Source organism: Oncorhynchus mykiss, chromosome 30 (assembly GCF_013265735.2).
Source record: "Oncorhynchus mykiss isolate Arlee chromosome 30, USDA_OmykA_1.1, whole genome shotgun sequence".
NCBI classification, from domain to species: domain Eukaryota; kingdom Metazoa; phylum Chordata; class Actinopteri; order Salmoniformes; family Salmonidae; genus Oncorhynchus; species Oncorhynchus mykiss.
The window spans coordinates 13,006,689-13,030,927 of NC_050570.1; the positions used below are offsets into that span (position 1 = coordinate 13,006,689).

At 42.5% G+C, this 24,239-nt stretch overlaps 1 protein-coding gene across 2 annotated transcripts in view; it reads right to left on the reverse strand.

The window, feature by feature from the left end:
* LOC110521343 (receptor-type tyrosine-protein phosphatase zeta) overlaps positions 1-15,968 on the reverse strand; it is a 94,333-nt gene extending 78,365 nt beyond the window's left edge. For both annotated transcript variants that reach the window (XM_021598843.2, XM_021598842.2), the window contains exon 1: positions 15,722-15,968. In XM_021598843.2, coding sequence (XP_021454518.2) covers positions 15,722-15,785 — 64 coding nt within the window. In that variant the 5' untranslated portion in view covers positions 15,786-15,968. The remainder of the gene's footprint in view (positions 1-15,721) is intronic.
* Positions 15,969-24,239: the final 8,271 nt, after the last annotated feature.

Below are 24,239 nucleotides of genomic sequence, written 5' to 3' on the forward strand. Positions count from 1 at the left end.
TGCGTTAACGCGACGGCTAAGTTTAACTTGCTAGTTATCTAAGTAAGTAACTTAAGTTGGCGGGGCTTCATATTGTGTACGCTTTCTACCGCGTTTGAGAAGTCAAAGCACTTTGGTTGAGTTCTGTACAGCTGTCACTGCTATCTTTTGATTTCCTTGCGTTGATTTCCAATCTATTTTTTATTTATTTATTTTATTGAACCTTTATTTCACCAGGTAGGTCAGTTGAGAACAAGTTCTTATTTACAACTGCAACCTGGCCAAGATAAAGCAAAGCAGTGCGACACATACAACAACACAGAGTTACACAGGGAATAAACAAACATACAGTCAATAATATAATAGAGAATGAATACAGTGTGTGCAAATGAGGTAGGATAAGGGGGGTAAAGGGAATAAATAGGCCATAGTGGCGAAATTATTACACCCCATAGAGACTGCCAGAGGTCCGTACAACAGGCCCTCCGATTTGACACACTGAACTGTCAGAGAAGTAGTTGGTGAACCAGGTGAGGCAGTCATTTGAGAAACCAAGGCTGTTGAGTCTGCCGATAAGAATGTGATGATTGACAAAGTCGAAAGCCTTGGCTAGGTTGATGAAAAGAGCTGCACAGTATTGTCTCTTATCGATGGTGGTTATGATATCATTTAGGACCTTGAGCGTGGCTGAGGTGCACCCATGACCAGCTCGGAAACCAAATTGCATGCATAGAAGGTACAGTGGGATTCAAAATGGTTGGTGATCTGTTTGTTAACTTGGCTTTCGAAGACCTTAGAAAGGCAGGGTAGGATAGATATAGGTCTGTAGCAGTTTGGGTCTAGAGTGTCTCCCCCTTTGAAGAGGGGGATGACCGCGGCAGCATTCCAATCTTTGGGGATCTCAGACCATACGAAACAGAGGTTGAACAAGCTAGTAATAGGGGTTGCAACAATTTCAGCGGATCATTTTAGGAAGAGAGGGTCCAGATTGTCTAGCCCTTGCTGATTTGTAGGGGTCCAGATTTTGCAGCTCTTTCAGCCAGTCTGCCCCTCCTCCATCTTCTCTGAGCAGAGCAGGCAGGCTGGTTGCTCTAATGACTCCAGACAGACACATCATGTACACATGCTTCTTCAAATGAGACAAGCATGCGTCAAAACCTTTGAAGGTATTTGGTGGACTTCTAGTCAGACTCAGGAGGCGTGCACACCATCCACCGCTTCTGAGTATATTACTCGCTCATGTTCAGTCCCCGGACAATAAAGTAGACGTGCTCAGGGCGAAGATCTCCTTCCAGAGAGACATCAGGGATTGTAACATACTCTGTTTCATGGGATCATGGTTCTCTCCGGATATACTGTCCCTGTCCATACAGCCAGCTGAGTTCTCAGTACATCATGTTGACAGGAATAAAGACCTCTTCGGGAAGAAGAAAGGTGAAGGTGTGTACACTACCGGTCAAAAGTTTTAGAACACCTACTCATTCAAGGAATTCTTTATTTGTACAATTTTCTACATTGTAGAATAATACTGAAGACATCATTACTATGAAATAACACATATGGAATCATGTAGTAACCAAAAAGAAGTGTTACACAAATCAAAATATATTTTATATTTGAGATTCTTCAAAGTTGCCACCCTTTGCCGACTTGATGACAGCTTGGCACACTCTTGGCATTCTCTCAATCAGCTTCATGAGGTAGTCCCCTGCCTTTCAATTAACAGGTGTGCCTTGTTAAAAGTTCATTTGTTGAATTTCTTTCCTTCTTCATGCGTTTGAGCCAATCTGCTGTGTTGTGACAAGGTAGGGGTGGTATACAGAAGATAGCCCTATTTGGTAAAATACCAAGTCCATATTATGGCAAGAACAGCTCAAATAAGCAAAGAACGACAGTCCATCATTACTTTAAGACATGAGTCAGTCAATACGGAAAATGTCAAGATCTTTGGAAGTTTCTTCAAGTGCAGTCGCAAAAACCATCAAGTTTTTTCAACTGTCATGAAACTGTCTCTCAGGAGTACCGCCACAGGAAAGGAAGACCTAGAGTTACATCTGCTGCAAAGGATAAGTTCATTAGATTTAACTGCACTTCAGATTGCTGCCCAAATAAATGCTTCACAGAGTTCAAGTAATAGACACATCGCAACATCAACTATTCAGAGGAGACTGCGTGAAATCAGGTCTTCATGGTCAAATTCCTGCAAAGAAACCACTACTAAAGGACACCATTAAGAAGAAGAGACTTGCTTGGGCCAATAAACATGAGCAATGGACATTAGACCTGTGGAAATCTGTCCTTTGGTCTGATGAGTCCAAATTTCAGATTTTTGGTTCCAACCAAAAATGTATTTGTGAGACGCAGTAGGTGCTCGGATGATCTCTGCATGGGTAGATCCCATCATGAAGCATGGAGGAGGAGGTGTGATGGTGCTTTGCTGGTGACACTGGCAGTGATTTAGAATTCAAGGCACATTTAAACAGCATGGCTACCACAGCATTCTGCAGCGATACGCCATCCCATCTGGTTTGCGCTTAGTGGGACAATCAATTGTTATCAACATGACAATGACCCAACACACCTCCAGGCTGTGTAAGGGCTATTTGACCAGGAAGGAGAGTGATGGAGTGCTACATCAGATGACCTGGCCTCCACAATCACTGGACCTCAACCCAATTGTGATGGTTTGGGATGAGTTGGAACACAGAGTGAAGGAAAAGCAGCCAACAAGAGCTAAGCATATGTGGGAACTCCTTCAAAACTGTTAGAAAAGCATTCCAGGTGAAGCTGGTTGAGAAAATGCCAAGAGTGTGCAAAGCTGTCATCTCGGCAAAGAGTGGCTACTTTGAAGACTATATAATATATTTTGATTTGTTTAACACTTTTTCGGTTACTACATGATTCGATATGTGTTATTTCATAGTTTTGATGTCTTCACTATTATTCTACAATGTAGAAAATAGTAAAAATAAAGAAAAACCCTTGAATGAGTAGGTGTGTCCAAACTTTTGACTGGTACTGTATATTCCCCCTCAAGCCAATACCACGGTCCTCAAGGAACTACACTGGACTTTTTTGCAAACTGGAAACCACATATCCCGAGGCCGCATTTATTGTAGCTGGGGACCTTAAAGAAAATTGAGAAGAAAAAAACGCTACCAAAGTTTTATCAACACATAAATGTTGATAAAAGCCTGTAGTACACACGCTTCAAAAACTCTCGACCACTGCTACTCTCCCTTCCGGGATTGCTACAAGGCCCTCCCACACCCTCCCTTCCTTCTGCAAATCAGATCACAATTCCATTCTGCTTCTCCCTTACTATAGGCAGAAACTCAAGCAGAAAGTACCCATTCTAAGGTCTATTCAATGCTGGTCTGACCAATCGGAATTCTTCTCCTGCTTTGAGGCTAACACAGTGCCACCAACGTGGGTAAGACATTTAAGCATGTTAACCGTTGCCGGCCCAGACAGCATCCCGAGACGCGTCCTCAGAGCATGCACAGACCAGCTGGCTGGTGTGTTTACTGACATATTCAATCTCTCCCTATCCGAATCTGCTATCCCCACTTGCTTAAACATGTCCACCATCGTTCCTGTAACCAAGAAAGCAAAAAGGTAACTGAAGTAAATGACTATCGCCCCATAGCACTCACTTATGTCATCATTAAGTTTTCTTTATGTATTTATTTGTTATTTTACCAGGTACTGTAAGTTGACTGAGAACACATTCTCATTTGCAGCAACAACCTGGGGAATAGTTACAGGGGAGAGGAGGGGGATTAATGAGCCAATTGTAAACTGGGGATTATTAGGTGACCGTGATGGTTTGAGAGCCAGATTGGGAATTTAGCCAGGACACCGGGGTTAACACCCCTACTCTTACGATAAGTGCCATGGGATCTGTAATGACCTCAGAGAGTCAGGACACCTGTTTAACGTCCCATCCGAAAGACAGCACCCTACACGGTCCAATGCCACAGGCATTGGGATATTTTTCTAGACCAGAGGAAAGTGTGCCTCCTACTGGCCCTCCAACACCACTTGCAGCAGCATCTGGTCTCCCATCCAGGAACTGACCAGGACCAACCCTGCTTAACTTCAGAAGCAAGTATGCAGGGTGGTATGCTGCTGGTGAAGTGTTTTGAAGTGCCTACAGCTACAGCTGACTACAGCTCAGCCTTCAACACCATAGTACCCTCCAAACTCATCATTAAGCTTGGGGCCCTAGGTCTGTGCAACTGGGTCCTGGACTTTCTGACAGGCTTTTCCCAGGTGGTGAAGGTAGGAAACGACACATCCACTATGCTGATTATCAACACAGGGGCCCCACAAGGGTGCATGCTCAGCCCCCTCCTCTACTCGCTGTTCACCCATGAATGCGTGGCCACGCTTGCCTCCAACTCAATCATCAAGTTTGCAGATGACAAAACAGTAGTAGGCCTGATTACCAACAATGACGAGACAGCCTACAGGGAAGAGGTCACGCAATTAGAAACATTTAATCATTCGATGAGCAACAGTCGTCACATGAACTAATACAACGTCACGACACATGGAATCACTGGTCACTTGAATAAAGTTTGCATACTGTTTTACTGATTTCCAGAGGGTGGTGCTATCTGCCCAACGCATCACCGGGGGCACAGTGCATTCCCTCCAGGACACCTACATCACCTGATGTCACAGGAAGGCCAAAAAGATCATCAAGGACATTAACCACCCGAGCCACGGCCTGTTCACCCTGCTATCATCCAGAAGGTGAGGATGATAGCAGGGATTGTCAGTGATGTGTATGCTGAGGAACATGAAGCTCTGAAGCTCACCTCCTCCCTGTAGGGAGCTCCCGAGTGGCGCAGCAGTCTAAGGCACTGCATCTCAGTGCTAGAGGAGTAACTACAAACCCTGGTTCAATTCCAGGCTGTATCACAACAGGCCGTGATTGGGAGTCCCATAGGGCAGTGCACAATAGGTCCAGGTTGGGCCGGGGTAGGCCGTTATTGTAAATACTAATTTGTTCTTAATTTGGCTTGCCTAGTTAAATATAAATCAAATATCATATGTAAAGTTGAAGTCAGAAGTTTAAAAACAGTTAGGTTGGAGTCATTAAAACTTATTTTTTTCAACCACTCCACAAATTTCTTGTTAACAAACTATAGATTTGGCAAGTTGGTTAGTATCAAGGCACAAGGAGAGCCCAGATGCAGACACAGGAGGCAGATGGTTGGAGTCTTACAACATTTATTAATCCAAAGGGTTAGGCAAGAGAATGGTCATGGTCATGGACAGGCAAAAAGGTCCAAATCAGATCAGAGTCCAATAGGTACAGAAGGGCAGGCAGAATCAAGGTCAGGGCAGGCAGGAAAGTAGTCAAGAGTCAAGCAGGGGTCATAACCGAGAGGACTATTTTTATTTATTTTTTATTTTACCTTTATTTAACCAGGCAAGTCAGTTAAGAACAAATTCTTATTTTCAATGACGGCCTGGGAACAGTGGGTTAACTGCCTGTTCAGGGGCAGAACGACAGATTTGTACCTTGTCAGCTCGGGGGTTTGAACTCACAACCTTCCGGTTACTAGTCCAACACTCTAACCACTAGGCTACCCTAAAAGAGGATCGAAAAGGAATATGGGAAAAACACGCTGGTTGAGTTGACAAAACATACAATATGAACTGGCACAGAGAGAAAGGAAACACAGGGATAAATACAATAGGCTAATTGACATCATTTGAGTCAATTGGAGGTGTACCTGTGGATGTATTTCAAGGCCTACCTTCAAACTCCGTGCCTCTATTTTTGACATCATGAGAATATCTAAAGAAATCAGCCAAGACCTCAGGAAAAAAAATTGTAGACGTCCACAAGTCTGGTTCATCCTTAGGAGCAGTTTCCAAACACCTGAATGTACCAAGTTCATCTGTACAAACAATAGTACGGAAGTATAAACACCATGGGACCACGCAGCCGTTATACCGCTCAGGAAGGAGACGCGTTCTGTGTCCTAGAGATGGACACTGGTGCGACAAGTGCAAATCAGTCCCAGAACAGCAGCAAAGGACCTTGTGAAGATGCTGGAGGAAACAGGTACAAAATAATCTATATCCACAGTAAAATGAGTCCTATAGCAACATAACCTGAAAGGCCGCTCAGTTAAGGAAGAAACCACTGCTCCAGAACCACCATAAAAAAAGCCAGACTGCAGTTTGCAGCTGCACGAGGGAACAAAGATTGGACTTTTTGGAAAAATGTCCTCTGTTCTAATGAAACAAAACTAGAACTGTTTGGCCATGAAGACCATCGTTATGTTTGGAGCAAAAAGGGGGAGGCTTGCAAGCCGAACACCACCATCCCACCCGTGAAGCACGGGGGTGGCAGCATCATATTTGTGGGGGTGCTTTGCTGCAGGAGGGACTGGTGCACTTCACAAAATAGATGGCATCATGAGGCAGGAAAATGGTGTGGATATATTGAAGCAACATCTCAAGACATCAGTCAGGAAGTTAAAGCTTGGTGGCAAATGGGTCTTCCAAACGGACAATAACCCCAAGCATACTTCCAAAGTTGTGGCAAAATGGCTTAAGGACAACAAAGTCAAGGTATTGGAGTGGCCATCACAAAGCCATGACCTCAATCCTATAGAAAATGTGTGGGCAGAACTGAAGAAGTGTGTGCAAGCAAGGAGGCCTACAAACCTGACTCAGTTACACCAGCTTTGTCAGGAGGAATGGGCCAAAATTCACCCAACTTATTGTGGGAAGCTTGTGGAAGGCTACCTGAAACGTTTGACCCAAGTGAAACAATTTAAAGGCAACGGTACCAAATACTAATTGAGTGTGTAAACTTCTGTCCCACTGGGATTGTGACGAAAGAAAGAAGCTGAAATAAAAATCACTTCTACTATTATTCTGCACATGTCACGTTCTTAAAATCAAGTGGTGATCCTAACTGACCTATGGCAGGGAATTCTTACTAGGATTAAATGTCAGGAATTGTGAAAAACTGAGTTTAAATGTATTTGGCTGGTGTATGTAAACTTCCGACTTCAACTGTATATACAGTGCCTTGCGAAAGTATTCGGCCCCCTTGAACTTTGCGACCTTTTGCCACATTTCAGGCTTCAAACATAAAGATATAAAACTGTATTTTTTTGTGAAGAATCAACAACAAGTGGGACACAATCATGAAGTGGAACGACATTTATTGGATATTTCAAACTTTTTTAACAAATCAAAAAACTGAAATATTGGGCGTGCAAAATTATTCAGCCCCTTTACTTTCAGTGCAGCAAACTCTCTCCAGAAGTTCAGTGAGGATCTCTGAATGATCCAATGTTGACCTAAATGACTAATGATGATAAATACAATCCACCTGTGTGTAATCAAGTCTCCGTATAAATGCACCTGCACTGTGATAGTCTCAGAGGTCCGTTAAAAGCGCAGAGAGCATCATGAAGAACAAGGAACACACCAGGCAGGTCCGAGATACTGTTGTGAAGGTCGCAAAGTTCAAGGGGGCCGAATACTTTCGCAAGGCACTGTACTATATTCTACTGTATTTTAGTCAATGCCACTCTGACCTTGCTCGTCCTAATATTTATATATTTTCTTAATTCCATTATTTTAATTTGAGATGTGTGTATTGTTAGTTAATTTTTAGTTAGTTAATTTTATACAAATAATGGAACATGAGTAATGACAGCTTCTGTGCTAATTTGTAATAATTGTTATGGAAAGGGTTGGGATCATGCTTGTTAGGGGGCACAGAGGGCGGTTACACAATCATCCTAATTGTTTACACGGTCCCATTCATTGACGTCATTACGCAATATGAGGAGAGCATTGAACATGATTGTCTCAGTAGTCTGGCTCAGGAGATACAATCTGTGTGTGTGTGTGTGTGTCCAGAAATGCAGGACAGGGAAGATGCCAGAGCTTACATGACCAGTCCATCCTGAATCGTCAATCTGAACCATCTCTCTCCTCAAGGATCGCACTACTATACAGAAGCCCCTGTGATTATTCATAAAGCAACAAGGCTTAGATAGGCGTTGAAAGCTAAGCACACAGCTAAGTAAGTTAGTGAGGATGGAAGAAAAAACATAATTGACGTTTCATGAAATTACAAATATAAATAATTGCCTCTATAAAAAGCAGTGGACAAGACACTGTGTTCCCAATTCTAACGGAACCCATGACAGAGATAAAAAGTTGATGAGGCTTTCCTACTCCACAGAAGAGATGCTTTCGGCAACTGTGGCAAATCGTTTTAACTAGATTTCCACATGCATAAAGGATTCGTTCTGATGATGGAGGCTGGTGGGGCTGTTTTGGCATGGGCTCGTCTAGACATGGACCTAATCTAAATCGGCCACATGGAGCCTGATCAACGTTCTCCAAAAAAGGACAACAGAAATAGAGGAGCAACTAAACCACATATCAGCTGGATGGGTGCACTCTTTGCCAATGTTGTATCTAGATTGTCCCGAATGTGTGAGTGGGAGGGTGGGTGGGTCTGTGAGCAGTTGTATGGGGACTCCTCTCTGCTGCCTGCTTTCATGTTATTTCTAATGAGCTGATTGAATTTTGTTAGATGAGAGAGAAAGAGTATTTTATGGCCTCCTATCTCTCGTGTCTTTACTGCTAGAGAAGCACCTGATCATAGGATGAATAGAGACAGCTAAAACAATGATGCAGGGATGATCATAGAAATGCTCTCAAAGAAACAACAGCTATAGAAGATTTGAAAAATGCTCTCACTAAGAGCAATGAATGGTTTGTTCTCTCCGTTGTGTTATTGTGTAAGGCGCAGTGACAATTTAAAGACCGACAGCTGACACAATGGCTCGAGAGTAAAACACTTCAGTTTGTGAGTGTACATATGACTACAGCACTCCCATTACGTTCCGTGCCTCACACTGAACATGCGGACACCAGAGGATGCACAGCCTCATCCGAGTAGAGTGACTGATCTACATCAGAGAAACCCCCTTCCTTCTTGTGCCCTGACAGTAGACACATGGGGCGACCAACAGACAAGAGGATTAGGGCTGTGACGGTCATGGAATTTTGAATGATGGTTATTGGTCAGTCAAATGTTATAGTTGTTTGAAAAGCAACAATAACACCACCACCTTGCTTGTTTTAGCAAGGACTAAGTTCATCAAGTTGTGAAGAGTCCATGTTAACACAGAAACAGACTCAACCACACAAATACCTGGCCGCCCCCGCTTCAGTAAGCTGTTCGTTCCACAAACAAAAAAACGGTTATGACGGTTATTTTATCTTCATGAAGGTCTTTACCCATAAATCAAATTTAACTGGTGACACACAAATTTAGCAGATGTTATTGTGGGTGTAGCTAAATGCTTGTGTTCCTAGCTCCAACAGTGCAGTAGTATCTAACAATTCACAACAATAAACACAAATCTTGAAGTAAAAGAATGGAATAAAGAAATATATAAATGTTAGGTTGAGCAATGTCAAAGTGGAATTTGCTTAAATACAGTAGAATAAAATACAATATATACATATGAGATGAGTAAAGCTGTATGTAAACATTATTTAAACATTATTAAAAGTGACTAGTCTTCCATTAAGTGGCCAGTGATTCCAAGTCTATGTATATGGGGCAGCAGCCCCTAAGGTGCAGGGTTGCGTAACCGGGTGGTAGCCGGCTAGTGATGGCTATTTAACAGTCTGATGGCCTTGAGATATAAGATGTTTTTCAGTCTCTCAGTCCCACCTCGCCTTCTGGATGATAGCGGGGTGAACAGGCCGTGGCTCGGGTGGCTAATGTCCTTGATGATCTTTTTGGCTTTCCTGTGACATCGGGTGCTGTAGGTGTCCTGGAGGGCGGGTAGTTTGCCCCCGGTGATGCATTGGGCAGACCGCACCACCCACTGGAGAGCCCTGCGGTTGCGGGCGGTTTCAGTTGCTGTACATACTGGATGGTGATACACCCCGACAGGATGCATCTCTAAAAGTTTGTGAGGGTCTCCTGAGGTTAGCACACACCCTTGTGGGGGCCCTGTGTTGAGGATCAGCGATGTGGATGTGTTGTTTCCTACCTTCACCACCTGGGGGCGGTCCATCAGGAAGTCCAGGACCCAGACGGACCGCACCCAGGTTACACAATCATACAGTAATTGTGCCAACCCTAGATATCACATCTTTACAACATGCTGCTTGCTCATCCAGGCTCTGGGCCATCCTCCACTCTCTGCCCTCCTCTGTAACCATATTTCTCTGTATGGAGTGATCCTTTCTAGTCTTCATGCAATATCCGTCTTTATGAGCTACTATCAATCTTTTGTTTTTCACAAGTCATAAAGCTCAAGGATTCTTCTATTGGAACATCGCTGCAGAAAAAGTCCTCCCACAGGTTTCATTGTCAAAGGGTAATCACATAAAGATGGCAGTATTATAAACCACTAGCCTGAAGGAGCTCAGCTCAGGGTCACATCAGCACAGAGCTCTATAGAAGATGACAGTTCTATAAACCACTAGACTGAAGGAGCTCAGCTCAGGGTATCACATCAACACAGAGCTCTATAGAAGATGACAGTACTATAAACTACTAGCCTGAAGGTGCTCAATAGTAGAGGTCCCGTGTGGCTCAGCACGGCCCTTGCAACGCCAAGGTTGTGGGTTCGATTCCCACATGGGACCAGTGAGAAAAAGTAAGAAAATGTGCACACTCACTTCTGTAAGTCACTCTGGATAATAGTGTTTGCTAAATGACCAAAAAAAAAAGTCACATGTAGTAGGTACCACAAAGCCACTCAGCAGGGGTTAGACTACATACTAATTGCTTTTCACCTGCATTAATATACTCTGTCCCTTGACCATCCATCAAGGTTAGAGTGAGTGCAATTACCAACTCATTAACAATCACCCAGTATTTCCATGGTGGCCCGGGGGACCAACGTCTGTAACTATTTTGAGTGATACGCTAATTGAAAATGTAGGGGCTCAGGGATGGGGGAAGACGTAGTGACAAGCAGGGGAGAGATATGGATAACTCTTTAGAAAGGCATTGCCCTTGACTGGTCCTGATCCACTTCACAAGGTGCAGACAACCAGCTTTTTGTCTCTGATAGTCTTTTATTTTCAGGTTTGACTTATCAGTAACCTGAGATGTCATTCACCAAAGCTTTTTGAGGTTCCACTGATGGCCTACTTTTGAGTGGTATCGTTCATCACCAATAGATTTTTGTCACCAAGGATGAAAGTTCAGTTTCAACATTTCGATCTGTAAACTCCTTAGATATGGGGCTACAACTCAGATTGAGTTGTACCCGGACTAGGCTCTGGACCCCTGATGGAAGCATTAGCAATGTTCACCACCAGCTATGACCAGCTTCTACGCTCCACTAAAGACTGCCAGTCAATCAGCAGAAATGGGTATCATGGTGGCATATAGAGCAGGATATTGTACTCATTTTGTTCTAGTGAAGTAAGTGATTCTATGAATATGGTGCCAACATTGAAATGCCAGCAGGCACAATCAGAGGTCTCTGATCTCCTCCATGGGTGGTGGTGTGGAAATAATGATCATGGTTTTGAGCACACCTGACTTTCACCAGACCCACAGTAACTAACTTGATTCGCTGCGGTTCGCAAACATTTTGAGCGGCTACTTCTAATTGGGAGTCCAAAGACAAAGATCTGGTATAATAAAAGTGATTTAAAAAATATATATATATATAGTCAGTGTGGGCAACTGTTATAATGGGGTTTCAATACTTGCTTTTCAATATCACATCAGGGACTCCCTCAAACCCTGGTTGTCGCTGGAATAATACCAAACCTCTGTGTCTTGGTATGTGTCTCTGTGCCGTGGGTCTTCTTCTAAACAATGCAAGGAACCAGTTTGACTGAAAGCTATATACCTTGGGGTAAACAGCTGCTGACTTCAAGGGCTTGACAATAAAAGGTCATACTGACAGACAAGTCCTAAAACACGCACCTAGGATCAGGTTTCCAGGTTTCCTTCTCCAAATCTTCAACTCAAAGTGTTTACAAAGAAATACTGTCAAACACTTGACCGACGTGGTTTGAGTGAAATAGTCCCCTGTACAGCCTTTGGCTCAGCACTGCCAAAATATTATTCAATTGATCAAAGTCCCAGTTATTTGCATAACTACACAGGCATGTCATACTACACACCTTTTTAAAATTGTTCACATTATGATTTCTGTCATAACTGAATACTGCCCAGACTGCATTCTACGCCAGGTTAAACTTTGTTGCAAAACAATTTGTCACCATCCTGTTAAAATCTTATTCCTGTAAGCACTTACATTTAATTTGTACCTTACTGGTATTTTATGTAAATTAAAAGAGCATGGACCTTTGGGGGAGTGTTATGTGCAGTCATATTAGTCCCAACACATCTACTTATTCCATTATGGGTGTCACATTGAGAATTAGAACTAAAAGTAAGATTCAAAATAAAGGGGAGGGGGGGATCACCCCCTAGCACTTTGACCAACAGTGTTGCTCACACAAGCTTGCTGGCCTTTATCTTAGTCACTTTGGGATTTCTATTCAGCATCAAAAGACAAGAGCCATCGATATAGAGTACAGTTAAGAGACCACACACTAACAGGCAGCCGAAGAGAAGAGGGAGAGAAATCAATGGATCTCTACGAGATTCTTCCTGTTCTCCCCAATGGTCCCAGAGTGAGCAGACCCTTTTCAGTTGCAAGACGGGCCACCCGGATCTGCCCTGTCCTCCATTAAGTGGCCAGTGGTAGGCATCAAGTAACCGGCTGGCAGAACACCAGTGGGAAAACAGCAGAGCTTGACTGTCACGCTAGACAAGATGGTTGGCCAAACCAAAGAGTCCACAGGGACAGAGAGACAAATGAGGAGGAGAATAAGTTGAGGGAAGAGATGGTGGGAAAGAGACAAGAGGACGAAAGGAGGGAGAGAAGAATGAGACAGGGGGGGTTGATGAGAGGAGGAGAAATGAGAAGAGAAAGATGAGAGATGGAGGATGATGAGGGAGAGAAAAAGTTGAACAAATAGATGGGACAAAAAGGAGATGAGAATAATGCATGTGAAAGTGTGAGATAAAGAGAGAGCATGAAAAGGGGGGGAAGTCTGGAACAAGACTAATGAATGTTCAAGTGCTGTTGAAACCTCAACTCCATCGCACTCCTAGCTTGGGGGGGGGGGGGGGGGGGGGGGGACACTGAGGTGTCAAGGAGGGGGGCTTGGGAGCCAGAGCGTCAGAGCGTTGCCGTGACGCTCCTGTGACGGTTGTAACATGCTGCACTCTCGCACTTCCCCTCTAGTCTCGCAGCATGATAGCCTCCTGCTCCAACGCCGCCACTGCCTCTGGGACAAATTGGCGATCCATCGAGTGTCACGGTTACAATGGTCTCCCTCGCTGTGCGCCCCTTAATACCGTCCCCCTCTGCCAGCTTCTCCCCCACCCATACAAAACCAACCACTCTTCTGACAGCATCATTCGGGGAGGTCTTGGGAAGATTGGGGATATGGAGGAGAGTCCTGGGCACCACTATGGAGGCTTGGCTGGGATGTACCCCCACATAACCCCAGTCCTATTCAGTCATGGCCTGGGTGAGAGAGAGGGGTGACTCAGAGGATTCAGTGTCGCCCCTGTGCATGCTTGAGCGAATGTCGTTGAGCCTAACACCGACTAATCTGGTCGTCAAATAGCACTGCTGCTGCCGATTGGAAATCTGCTTGGCTTTTTACCAACAACCAGGGGATGGCTAAGAGGACCAGTGTGCCAAGCTGCTCTGGGTACGGTATCCCGCAGCTCCCTCTGAGAAAGAGGGAGAGAAGGAGAAATATAAAAAGAATGGGAGGAGAAGGTAGGAAAATGAGAAGAGTGGGTAGAAAGAAAGAGGGCAAGGTGGCATGGAGAAAAAGCTATTCATCTGTGCCAAAGGAGGAGAGAAGCGGCGTTTCAATTTCTATTGGTAATAAGTAATGATTTGGAGCTGTTAACAACAGTCGTAATCAGACAATGTTTGACTCATACACAATAATTGTTTTCCAGATTATGCAAATACACTCTATGCAAATAAACTCTTAAGTTGTGTACTCTGCAAGTGTAGTTTATTGTGCTCCTCAGTGTGATAACAACTACATGGGCAACCTGAAGGTATGAACTGGCAGTGGAACACTTCCCTCATGTACCAGTAAGCTACATCTGAAACTGGGTTAAGCATTGGACCACCAACCTTTGACACGCGGCTCTCAGGTGGTCATCCAAGAGGCACGAGGAAGGGGTGTGGCCTCTGGATCCCCACCAAACGACCAACCATCCGCCTGAATGACAGACTAACTATGACTGCCATCTGTCATGAGTCAGGACCACCCTGCGCCAAAACAACAAGCATAGAGACTTCCTCATCCGAGAGAGAGGGGCACTGTGGGTGATGCCCAGTGTAAATGTCCTATCTATAGCCCACCACGTTGGGAATACAGATGGCACAGGGTCTGCATTGCATTCAGTTCACTTGTGTCTTATTTCTTCCATCAATTCCTCTGCTGCCTTTCCAACAGCCACTTTCTTTGTGACCCACATTTCATCAAAGAGTCATTTAAACCACTCAACTGAAAGAGGCAAAAAAAGAGGTGGGGAGTGGTGGCAGAGGGGTGCATGTGGTAAAGCATTCAGCAGGTACCAAAACATTTGCTATACCAGTTCACAAGGCCTATCATAAAAGGCTCCTAAAATGAAATCTTAAGCAAACTGGCTTTAGCCAGCTTTTTTCAAATATTTGTTTAATGACTCAACCAAAGGATTAAACCAAGCATATCAGTCTCCTCCTTGGCACTGTACGTGTGTGCCATATTGAAACGGAACGGCTGAGACCAATTGGGCAAATTAAGAAAACACTCCTTTCACTCAGTTCTGAGGAGACATGTAAACCATCTGTTTATTGAAATATTTACTAATAATATTGGTAACACCAATTATTTATAAGCATACGACTGTCCTATAATAAAGCTAACAACACATTATGTATTTATTCAGGACCATTATGAGATATAAGATACAGCGGCATAGCGCAGTTTTGCGGGCCCCGCGCAAGACCCTTGGTATTGTACACATTTTGCCATAAAAATGTTGCTGTTTTAGAGCTCAGGGATTCTTGAAAGCCAGGACAATCGCAACCTTTTCCCCACAAATAGTTGTCTTAATATTAACAACATTTTAAATATATATTTTGATAGACCAAAGTATCAACTATCACGCCATGTAAAGGAACAAACTCATTTCGAAAAAACTGTACATAGCCTGTCTTTTTACTGTTGTTTTATTTCTTTACTTACCTATTGTTCACATAACACCTTTTTTGCACTATTGGTTAGAGCCTATAAGTAAGTATTTCACTGTACTTTCCACTTATTTTCTGGACAACAACATGATTCTACTGTAGGCTACTCCAAAGACGCACAACGCTTGTGCATCATGATTGTCGAGAGTATTTAATATAGGCTGAAAAACAATGATTACGTTTAGGTTTAAAATCTAATCAGTAAAAAGGATCCATGATGCATACAATGAAGGTTGTAAAGGGTAGGCTTGTAAAAACAAGCGAAGTTGATTTGAACCTGAACTTCACGCGCACTGCATTCTTGTGGAGAGAAAAACACATAGCCAACAGAATCAACTATCATCAAGTAAAAAAATAAATAAAAAGCTTTTAAATGTACTAATAATGAGAAAACACTAGATTAAATATCAAGTTCTTACCTAATTGACAGACGAGCAAGAGCTGAGTGAGCAATAGGAAACATCTTGAAGCAGCCGTTTCCATATTTCAACCTCACCAGCCTCGGTGGAGACAATAAAAAGGTAATGTCTGGTTCTGGGAAAGATACTCCCGGCAAGCGTGACGGTTTCACTATTGTTTCATGGTGGGAGTTGTGTGGTCCCAGTTTCTCTTCTATTCGGTATCTCCGGGGCGACTGTTCTACACGGAGATGTGTTTGAGAGCGTGCGCCTCCCACAGACCATAACAACGCACGAGCTCTATCTTGTTCAAGGGAGTTGAAGATAGTTTGTTTAAGCCTCCATTCATTTATTTATTGATTCAATTAATTGATTATGAATTGTGATGATTCCATGGAGCTCAGTTGCAACAGTTGTTTTGGTTACTTTTTATATGTATGCATAATATTTTCAACCACAAACTATAGGCTAAGGATAGGATGGTTGACCAAACTCCACCTCTACACATGAAATGGCAACGTTTATTGAAAACTTTTGGTTCACACATTTAATTTCACATGGATAGATTTTTTTCAGAGGACCTCTCTAGACATCTGTGTTGCCGCACTCAGCGGTCCCATTCTGTGAGCTTGTGTGGTCTACCACTTTGCGACTGAGCCATTGTTGCTCCTAGAAGTTTACACTTCACAATAACAGCTCTTATAGTTGACCAGGGCAGAACTTTAATGAACTGACTTATTCAAAAGGTGGCATTCTATGATAGTGCCAAGTTGAAAGTCACTGAGCTCTTCAGTAAGGCAATTCTACTGCCAATGTTTGTCTATGGAGATTGCGTTACACCTGTCAGCAAAGGGTGTGGCTGAAATAGCCGATTCCACTCATTTGAAAGGGTGTCCACATACTTTTGTACATACAGTGTATTTTCAAGCTTGCATGTTTCTTGCATGGGTCGTAGGATGGTCCATCACAAGTGATTCTCAACTCCAATGCTACTTGCTCACAGAGCCGGTTCACACATTTCTGATTTGGAGATGGAAGGAGTTTGTAACTGAACAACAAAACTTGTTGGAAAGCACCAGATATGACATAACTGGCAGGTACTCTGAGTCTGGGCCCAAGAAACACATATTTGTTTTAATAAATTAATTTAAAAAATAATCTTTTATATATATAACAATATATATATACACACGTGTATGCATATATATATGTGTTTATATTTACATATACACACACATACACATATATATGTGTAAATATATATATGTGTATGTATATATATATATATATATATACAGTGCCTTGCGAAAGTATTCGGCCCCCTTGAACTTTGCAACCTTTTGCCACATTTCAGGATTCAAACATAAAGATATAAAACTGTATTTTTTTGTGAAGAATCAACAACAAGTGGGACACAATCATGAAGTGGAACGACATTTATTGGATATTTCAAACTTTTTTAACAAATCAAAAACTGAAAAATTGGGCGTGCAAAATTATTCTGCCCCCTTAAGTTAATACTTTGTAGCGCCACCTTTAGCTGCGATTACAGCTGTAAGTCGCTTGGGGTATGTCTCTATCAGTTTTGCACATCGAGAGACTAAATGTTTTCCCATTCCTCCTTGCAAAACAGCTCGAGCTCAGTGAGGTTGGATGGAGAGCATTTGTGAACAGCAGTTTTCAGTTCTTTCCACAGATTCTCGATTGGATTCAGGTCTGGACTTTGACTTGGCCATTCTAACACCTGGATAGGTTTATTTTTGAACCATTCCATTGTAGATTTTGCTTTATGTTTTGGATCATTGTCTTGTTGGAAGACAAATCTCCGTCCCAGTCTCAGGTCTTTTGCAGACTCCATCAGGTTTTCTTCCAGAATGGTCCTGTATTTGGCTCCATCCATCTTCCCATCAATTTTAACCATCTTCCCTGTCCCTGCTGAAGAAAAGCAGGCCCAAACCATGATGCTGCCACCACCATGTTTGACAGTGGGGATGGTGTGTTCAGCTGTGTTGCTTTTACGCCAAACATAACGTTTTGCATTGTTGCCAAAAAGTTCAATTTTGGTTTCATCTGACCAGAGCACCTTCTTCCACATGTTTGGTGTGTCTCCCAGGTGGCTTGTGGCAAACTTTAAACGACACTTTTTATGGATATCTTTAAGAAATGGCTTTCTTCTTGCCTCTCTTCCATAAAGGCCAGATTTGTGCAATATACGACTGATTGTTGTCCTATGGACAGAGTCTCCCACCTCAGCTGTAGAGCTCTGCAGTTCATCCAGAGTGAACATGGGCCTCTTGGCTGCATCTCTGATCAGTCTTCTCCTTGTACGAGCTGAAAGTTTAGAGGGACGGCCAGGTCTTGGTAGATTTGCAGTGGTCTGATACTCCTTCCATTTCAATATTATCGCTTGCACAGTGCTCCTTGGGATGTTTAAAGCTTGGGAAATATTTTTGTATCCAAATCCGGCTTTAAACTTCTTCACAACAGTATCTCGGACCTGCCTGGTGTGTTCCTTGTTCTTCATGATGCTCTCTGCGCTTTTAACTGACCTCTGAGACTATCACAGTGCAGGTGCATTTATACGGAGACTTGATTACACACAGGTGGATTGTATTTATCATCATTAGTCATTTAGGTCAACATTGGATCATTCAGAGATCCTCACTGAACTTCTGGAGAGAGTTTGCTGCACTGAAAGTAAAGGGGCTGAATAATTTTGCACGCCCAATTTTTCAGTTTTTGATTTGTTAAAAAAGTTTGAAATATCCAATAAATGTCGTTCCACTTCATGATTGTGTCCCACTTGTTGTTGATTATTCACAAAAAAAGACAGTTTTATATCTTTATGTTTGAAGCCTGAAATGTGGCAAAAGGTCGCAAAGTTCAAAGGGGCCGAATACTTTCGCAAGGCACTGTATGTATGTGTATGTAAATACATATACATTTGATACACTGCCGATTTTCCTACTTACAAAGCATGTAGATTTTGTCATTTTTATCATAGGTACACTTCAACTGTGAGAGACGGAATCTAAAACAAAAATCCAGAAAATCACATTGTATGGTTTTTAAGTCATTAATTTGCATTTTATTGCATGACATAAGTATTTGATCACCTACCAACCAGTAAGAATTCCGGCTCTCACAGACCTGTTAGTTTTTCTTTAAGAAGACCTCCTGTTCTCCACTCATTACCTGTATTAACTGCACCTGTTTGAACTCGTTACCTGCATAAAATACACCTGTCCACACACTCAATCAAACAGACTCCAACCTCTCCACAATGGCCAAGACCAGAGAGCTATGTAAGGACATAAGGGATAAATTGTAGACCTGTACAAGGCTGGGATGGGCTACAGGACAATAGGCAAGCAGCTTGGTGAGAAGACAACAACTGTTGGCGCAATTATTAGAAAATGGAAGAAGTTCAAGATGACGGTCAATCACCCTCGGTCTGGGACTGATATGTGACACATAATGCCAAAATAACATGCAAAACAGGCAACATATATATATATATATATATATATATATAGTTTGTTGTTGCCTGTTTTGCATGTTATTTTGGCATTATGTGTCACATATCAGTTTTCTAAGAATGTAAAAAAAATATATACATGTATATTGAGGTAATAAAGCCGCATACAAACATGGCCTCTTTTTTTATTTTCTTGAGTAAGGCAGCTCCTAAATGCAGGTGTTTCAGCCTAGCTCAGTGCTTTCTTTGGTGGAGGGGTAGCCAGCAGAAAATACAGAGCGTAGAGGTTGGTAATCTTCTCTAGTTGCGCCGTGATTGGCTCAGTGTTCTGTCACTCATGGGGGCACTATGTTATCGCAACATCTACAGGGAGAGATAAAAAAGTTCAAGCCCCTTTGGGTGCTGCCTTTGATTGGACTGATCATGTCAACATCATACTTTCAAATTCTTAGCTAGCAAGCAGTCATCATCATGAATCATCGACAATCTACTGGCAAATCCTTTTTAATCGTCATTCAATATGAAGAGAAAATATAGATAAAACGTATCGGTGCTTATCTTCCATTAGACATAAACATTACACAACAAGTTGGAAATTGCAAATCAACAATGAGTGGTTTGGAAGAAATCAGTGAGTAATTGCAAGCGTTGCACAGCAATCACTATTTTTCTTCCCCTGCCTGCTATTCAGGTGGAGTGGGTGTGTGGTCCAAGTCTGGGTTTAAGGGTCTCTTTTCCAAGCTTAAAAGGATAAATATTAATACGCAACACCGTGGGCCAGAAAAGGTTGAGTACTTTGGCCATGCCGTCAATCCAGCATGACTTCTGGCATTTTCTGGAAATTCGGGACTGGGAAAACTAGCTGCAACTGGGAAAATATATTTTGAATGGTCATCCAACTCGGAATTCCAAGTCAGGAACTCGGGCCTCTTTCTAGAGCTCCGACGTGAAGATCACTAACGTCATGATTCAACCTTGTTTTTCTCCAGAGTTCCCGGTTGTATGACAAAATTTGCCCACACGAAGGACCGCTGCACCACTTTCCTGTTCAAGTGAGCACAGCACAACAATGGTGAGGCCAAAAATGTATTGTATGCTGCTGCATAAATTATATTATATGCCAGGGAGATTTGTAAACTGTAGCTAAGAAAGTAACAAAATGTGTAACAGTCGTGGCCAAAAGTTTTGAGAATGACACAAATATTAATTTTCACAGTCTGCTGCCTAAGTTTGTATGATGGCAATTTGCATATACTCCAGAATGTTATGAAGAGTGATCAGATGAATTGCAATGAATTGCAAAGTCCCTCTTTTCCATGCAAATGAACTGAATCCCCCCCCCCAAAAAATTCCACTGCATTTCAGCCCTGCCACAAAAGGACCAGCTGACATCATGTCAGTGATTCTCTCGTTAACACAGGTGTGAGTGTTGACGAGGACAAGGCTGGAGATCACTCTGTCATGCTGATTGAGTTCGAATAACAGACTGGAAGCTTCAAAATCAGGGTGGTGCTTGGAATCATTGTTCTTCCTCTGTCAACCATGGTTACCTGCAAGGAAACACGTGCCGTCATCATTGCTTTAAACAAAAAGGGCTTCACAGGGAAGGATATTGCTGCCAGTAAGATTGCATCTAAATCAACCATTTATCAGATCATCAAGAACTTCAAGGAGAGAGGTTCAATTGTTGTGAAGAAGGTTTCAGGGCGCCCAAGAAAATCCAGCAAGCACCAGGACCGTCTCCTAAAGTTGATTGATCGGGGCACCAAGAGTACAGAGCTTGCTCAGGAATGGCAGCAGGCAGGTGTGAGTGCATCTGCACGCACAGTGAGGCAAAGACTTTTGGAGGATGGCCTGGTGTCAAGAGGGGCAGCAAAGAAGTCACTTCTCTCCAGGAAAAACATCAGGGACAGACTGATATTCTGCTAAAGGTACAGGGATTGGACTGCTGAGGACTGGGGTATCATTTTCTCTGATGAATCCCCTTTCCGATTGTTTGGGGCATACAGAAAAAAGCTTGTCCGGAGAAGACAAGGTGAGTGCTACCACCAGTCCTGTGTCATGCCAACAGTAAAGCATTCTGAGACCATTCATGTGTAGGGCTGCTTCTCAGCCAAGTTAGTGGGCTCACTCACAATTTTGCCTAAGAACACAGTCATGAATAAAGAATGGTATCAACACATCCTCGGAGAGCAACTTCTCCCAACCATCCAGGAACAGTTTGGTGATGAACAATGCCTTTTCCAGCATGATGGAGCACCTTGCCTTAAGGCAAAAGTGAGAACTAAGTGGCTCGGGGAACAAAACATCAATATTTTGGGTCCATGGCCAGGAAACTCCCCAGACCTTAATCCCATTGAGAACTTGTGGGCAATCCTCAAAAACCCACAGATTCTGACAAACTCCAAGCATTGATTATGCAAGAATGGGCTGCCATCAGTCAGGATGTGGCCCAGAAGTTAATTGACAGCATACCAGGGCGGATTGCAGAGGTTTTGAAAAAGAAGGGTCAACACTGCAAATATTGACTCTTTGCATAGGCTTCATGAAATTGTCAATAAAAGCCTTTGACATGTATGAAATGCTTGTAATTATACTTCAGTATTCCATAGTAACATCTGACAAAAATATATAAAGACACTGAAGCAGCAAACTTTGTGTAAATAAATATTTGTGTCATTCTCAAAACTTTTGGCCACGACTGTATGTTGTGTAGTAAGCTGTTAGTAGACCATGTGCCTCACCCTAATAACTTGGTCCCTTTCCCCCTCATAACTTAGCCTACTGTTCTGATTTAGTGGTGCACATGTAGCCTATAGCCTGTTTTTAGAGAAATGTCATCATCAAATATTGTAAGAGCTTTAGCTGTCTGCTTATATGCCCCCTTTATTTATCGTACAGTTCTGACTTGGTGGACAGAGAGAATTCTGTAAGAACGGCGCATGTTCTGAATTCTGTCGCTGTACATTTCAAAAGTGCTGAACAAATAGTTATATTGACTACGTCCATCTTAGCTCGCTCATTTATGTCTTCATTTCAATTAGGGATTTTTTTGCCAATGTATTACCACGTGAGAAGCTTGTGTTATGTGCAAACATTTTCAACAGTCGTCATTGGGGCGGCAGGGTAGCCTAGTGGTTAGAGCGTTGGACTAGTAACCGGAAGGTTGAAAGTTCAAACCCCCGAGCTGACAAGGTACAAATCTGTCATTCTGCCCCTGAACAGGCAGTTAACCCACTGTTCCTAGGCCGTCATTGAAAATAAGAATTTGTTCTTAACTGACTTGCCTGGTTAAATAAAATAAAATTGACTTTATAAAATGTTCTATAACTTCTCCTCCAATGTCATCTTAGAACATTGTCAAACCAGAAGATAATGCATTCCTTAAAAAAATCATACTATCCAGAAAAGTAAGAAAACTATTTCCCCAGATGTTGCCCTTTAGAATTGGAATTGTAGCAGTGATATTAGAACAACAAAGATGTTACTTCAAAACAACAAACACAGTTTATTTTTTTTCCTTCCTTTTTTCCTTCATTGCACATTATTCCACGCTCGATAGAACAGCAGAGTATGTGCTACTTTTTGTTTAGCTTGATGCTGGAGCTCCTCTTCGCTGTTTAATAAACAATACATAAACAATAGCAAATGCGCCTTGGGCAGCCAGTGGTACTGTTTTGCCTAATCTCAAATTCAAAAGAACTGGGCCTGGCAGGTCAGTGGAGAGAAACCACCAATGAGTAACCATCTCTACTGATCAATACAGGAAGTGGAGTGGATGACGCAAACTCATTAGGACTTATGGAAATATACATGTGTACAGCAGTATTGGAGAGGATGGTTCATAGATGAATGGTAGGCCTATTGTTAGGACAGCACTAAGCAAACCATAACATGTAGAAATAGAGAAATTATTTAAAAAATATGCAGTACCAGTCAAAAGTTTGGACACATCTACTCATTCAAGGGTTTTTCTTTATTTTTACTATTTTCTACATTGTAGAATAATAGTGAAGACAACAAAATTATGAAATAACACCTATGGAATCATGTAGTACCCCAAAAAGAGAGATTATTCAAAGAAGCCACTGTTTGCCTTGATGACAGCTTTGCACACTCTTGGCATTCTCTCAACCAGCTTCATGCGGTAGTCATCTGGAATGCATTTCAATTAACAGGTATGCTTTGTTAAAAGTTAATTTGTGGAATTTCTTACCTTCCTAATGCATTTGAGTTAATCAGTTGTGTTGTGACAAGGTAGGGGTAGTATACAGAAGATGGTATTTTACCAAATAGGGCTAAGTCCATATCATGGCAAGAACAGCTCAAATAAGAAAATAGAAACAACAGTCCATCATTACTTTAAGACATGAAGGTCAGTCAATCCCGAAAATGTCAAGAACTTTGAAAGTTTCTTCAAGTGCAGTCGCTAAAACCATCAAGCACTATGATGAAACTGGCTCTCAGGAGTACCGCCACAGGAAAGGAAGACCCAGAGTTACATCTGCTGCAGTGGATAAGTTCATTAGAGTTAACTGCACTTCAGATTGCATCCCAAATAAATGCGTCAGTGTTCAAGTAACAGACACATCTCAACGTCAACTGTTTAGAGGAGACTGCGTGAATCAGGCCTTCATGGTCGAATTGCTGCAAAGAAACCACTACTAAAGGACAAAAATAATAAGAAGAGACTTGTTTGGGCCAAGAAACATGAGCAATGGACATTAGACCTGTGGAAATCTGCCCTTTGGTCTGATGAGTCCAAATTTGAGATTTTTGGTTCTAACCACCTTGTCTTTGTGAGACGCAGAGTAGATGAACGGATGAACTCTGCATGTGTAGTTCCCACCATGAAGCATGGAGGGGGAGGTGTGATGGTGCTTTGCTGGTGACACTGTCGGTGATTTATTTAGAATTCAAGGCACACTTAACCAGCATGGCTACACCTCCAGGCTGTGTAAGGGATTTTTGACCAATAAGGAGAGTGATGGAGTGCTGCATCAGATGACTTGGCCTCCACAATCACCGGACCTCAACCCAATTGAGATGTTTTGGGATGAG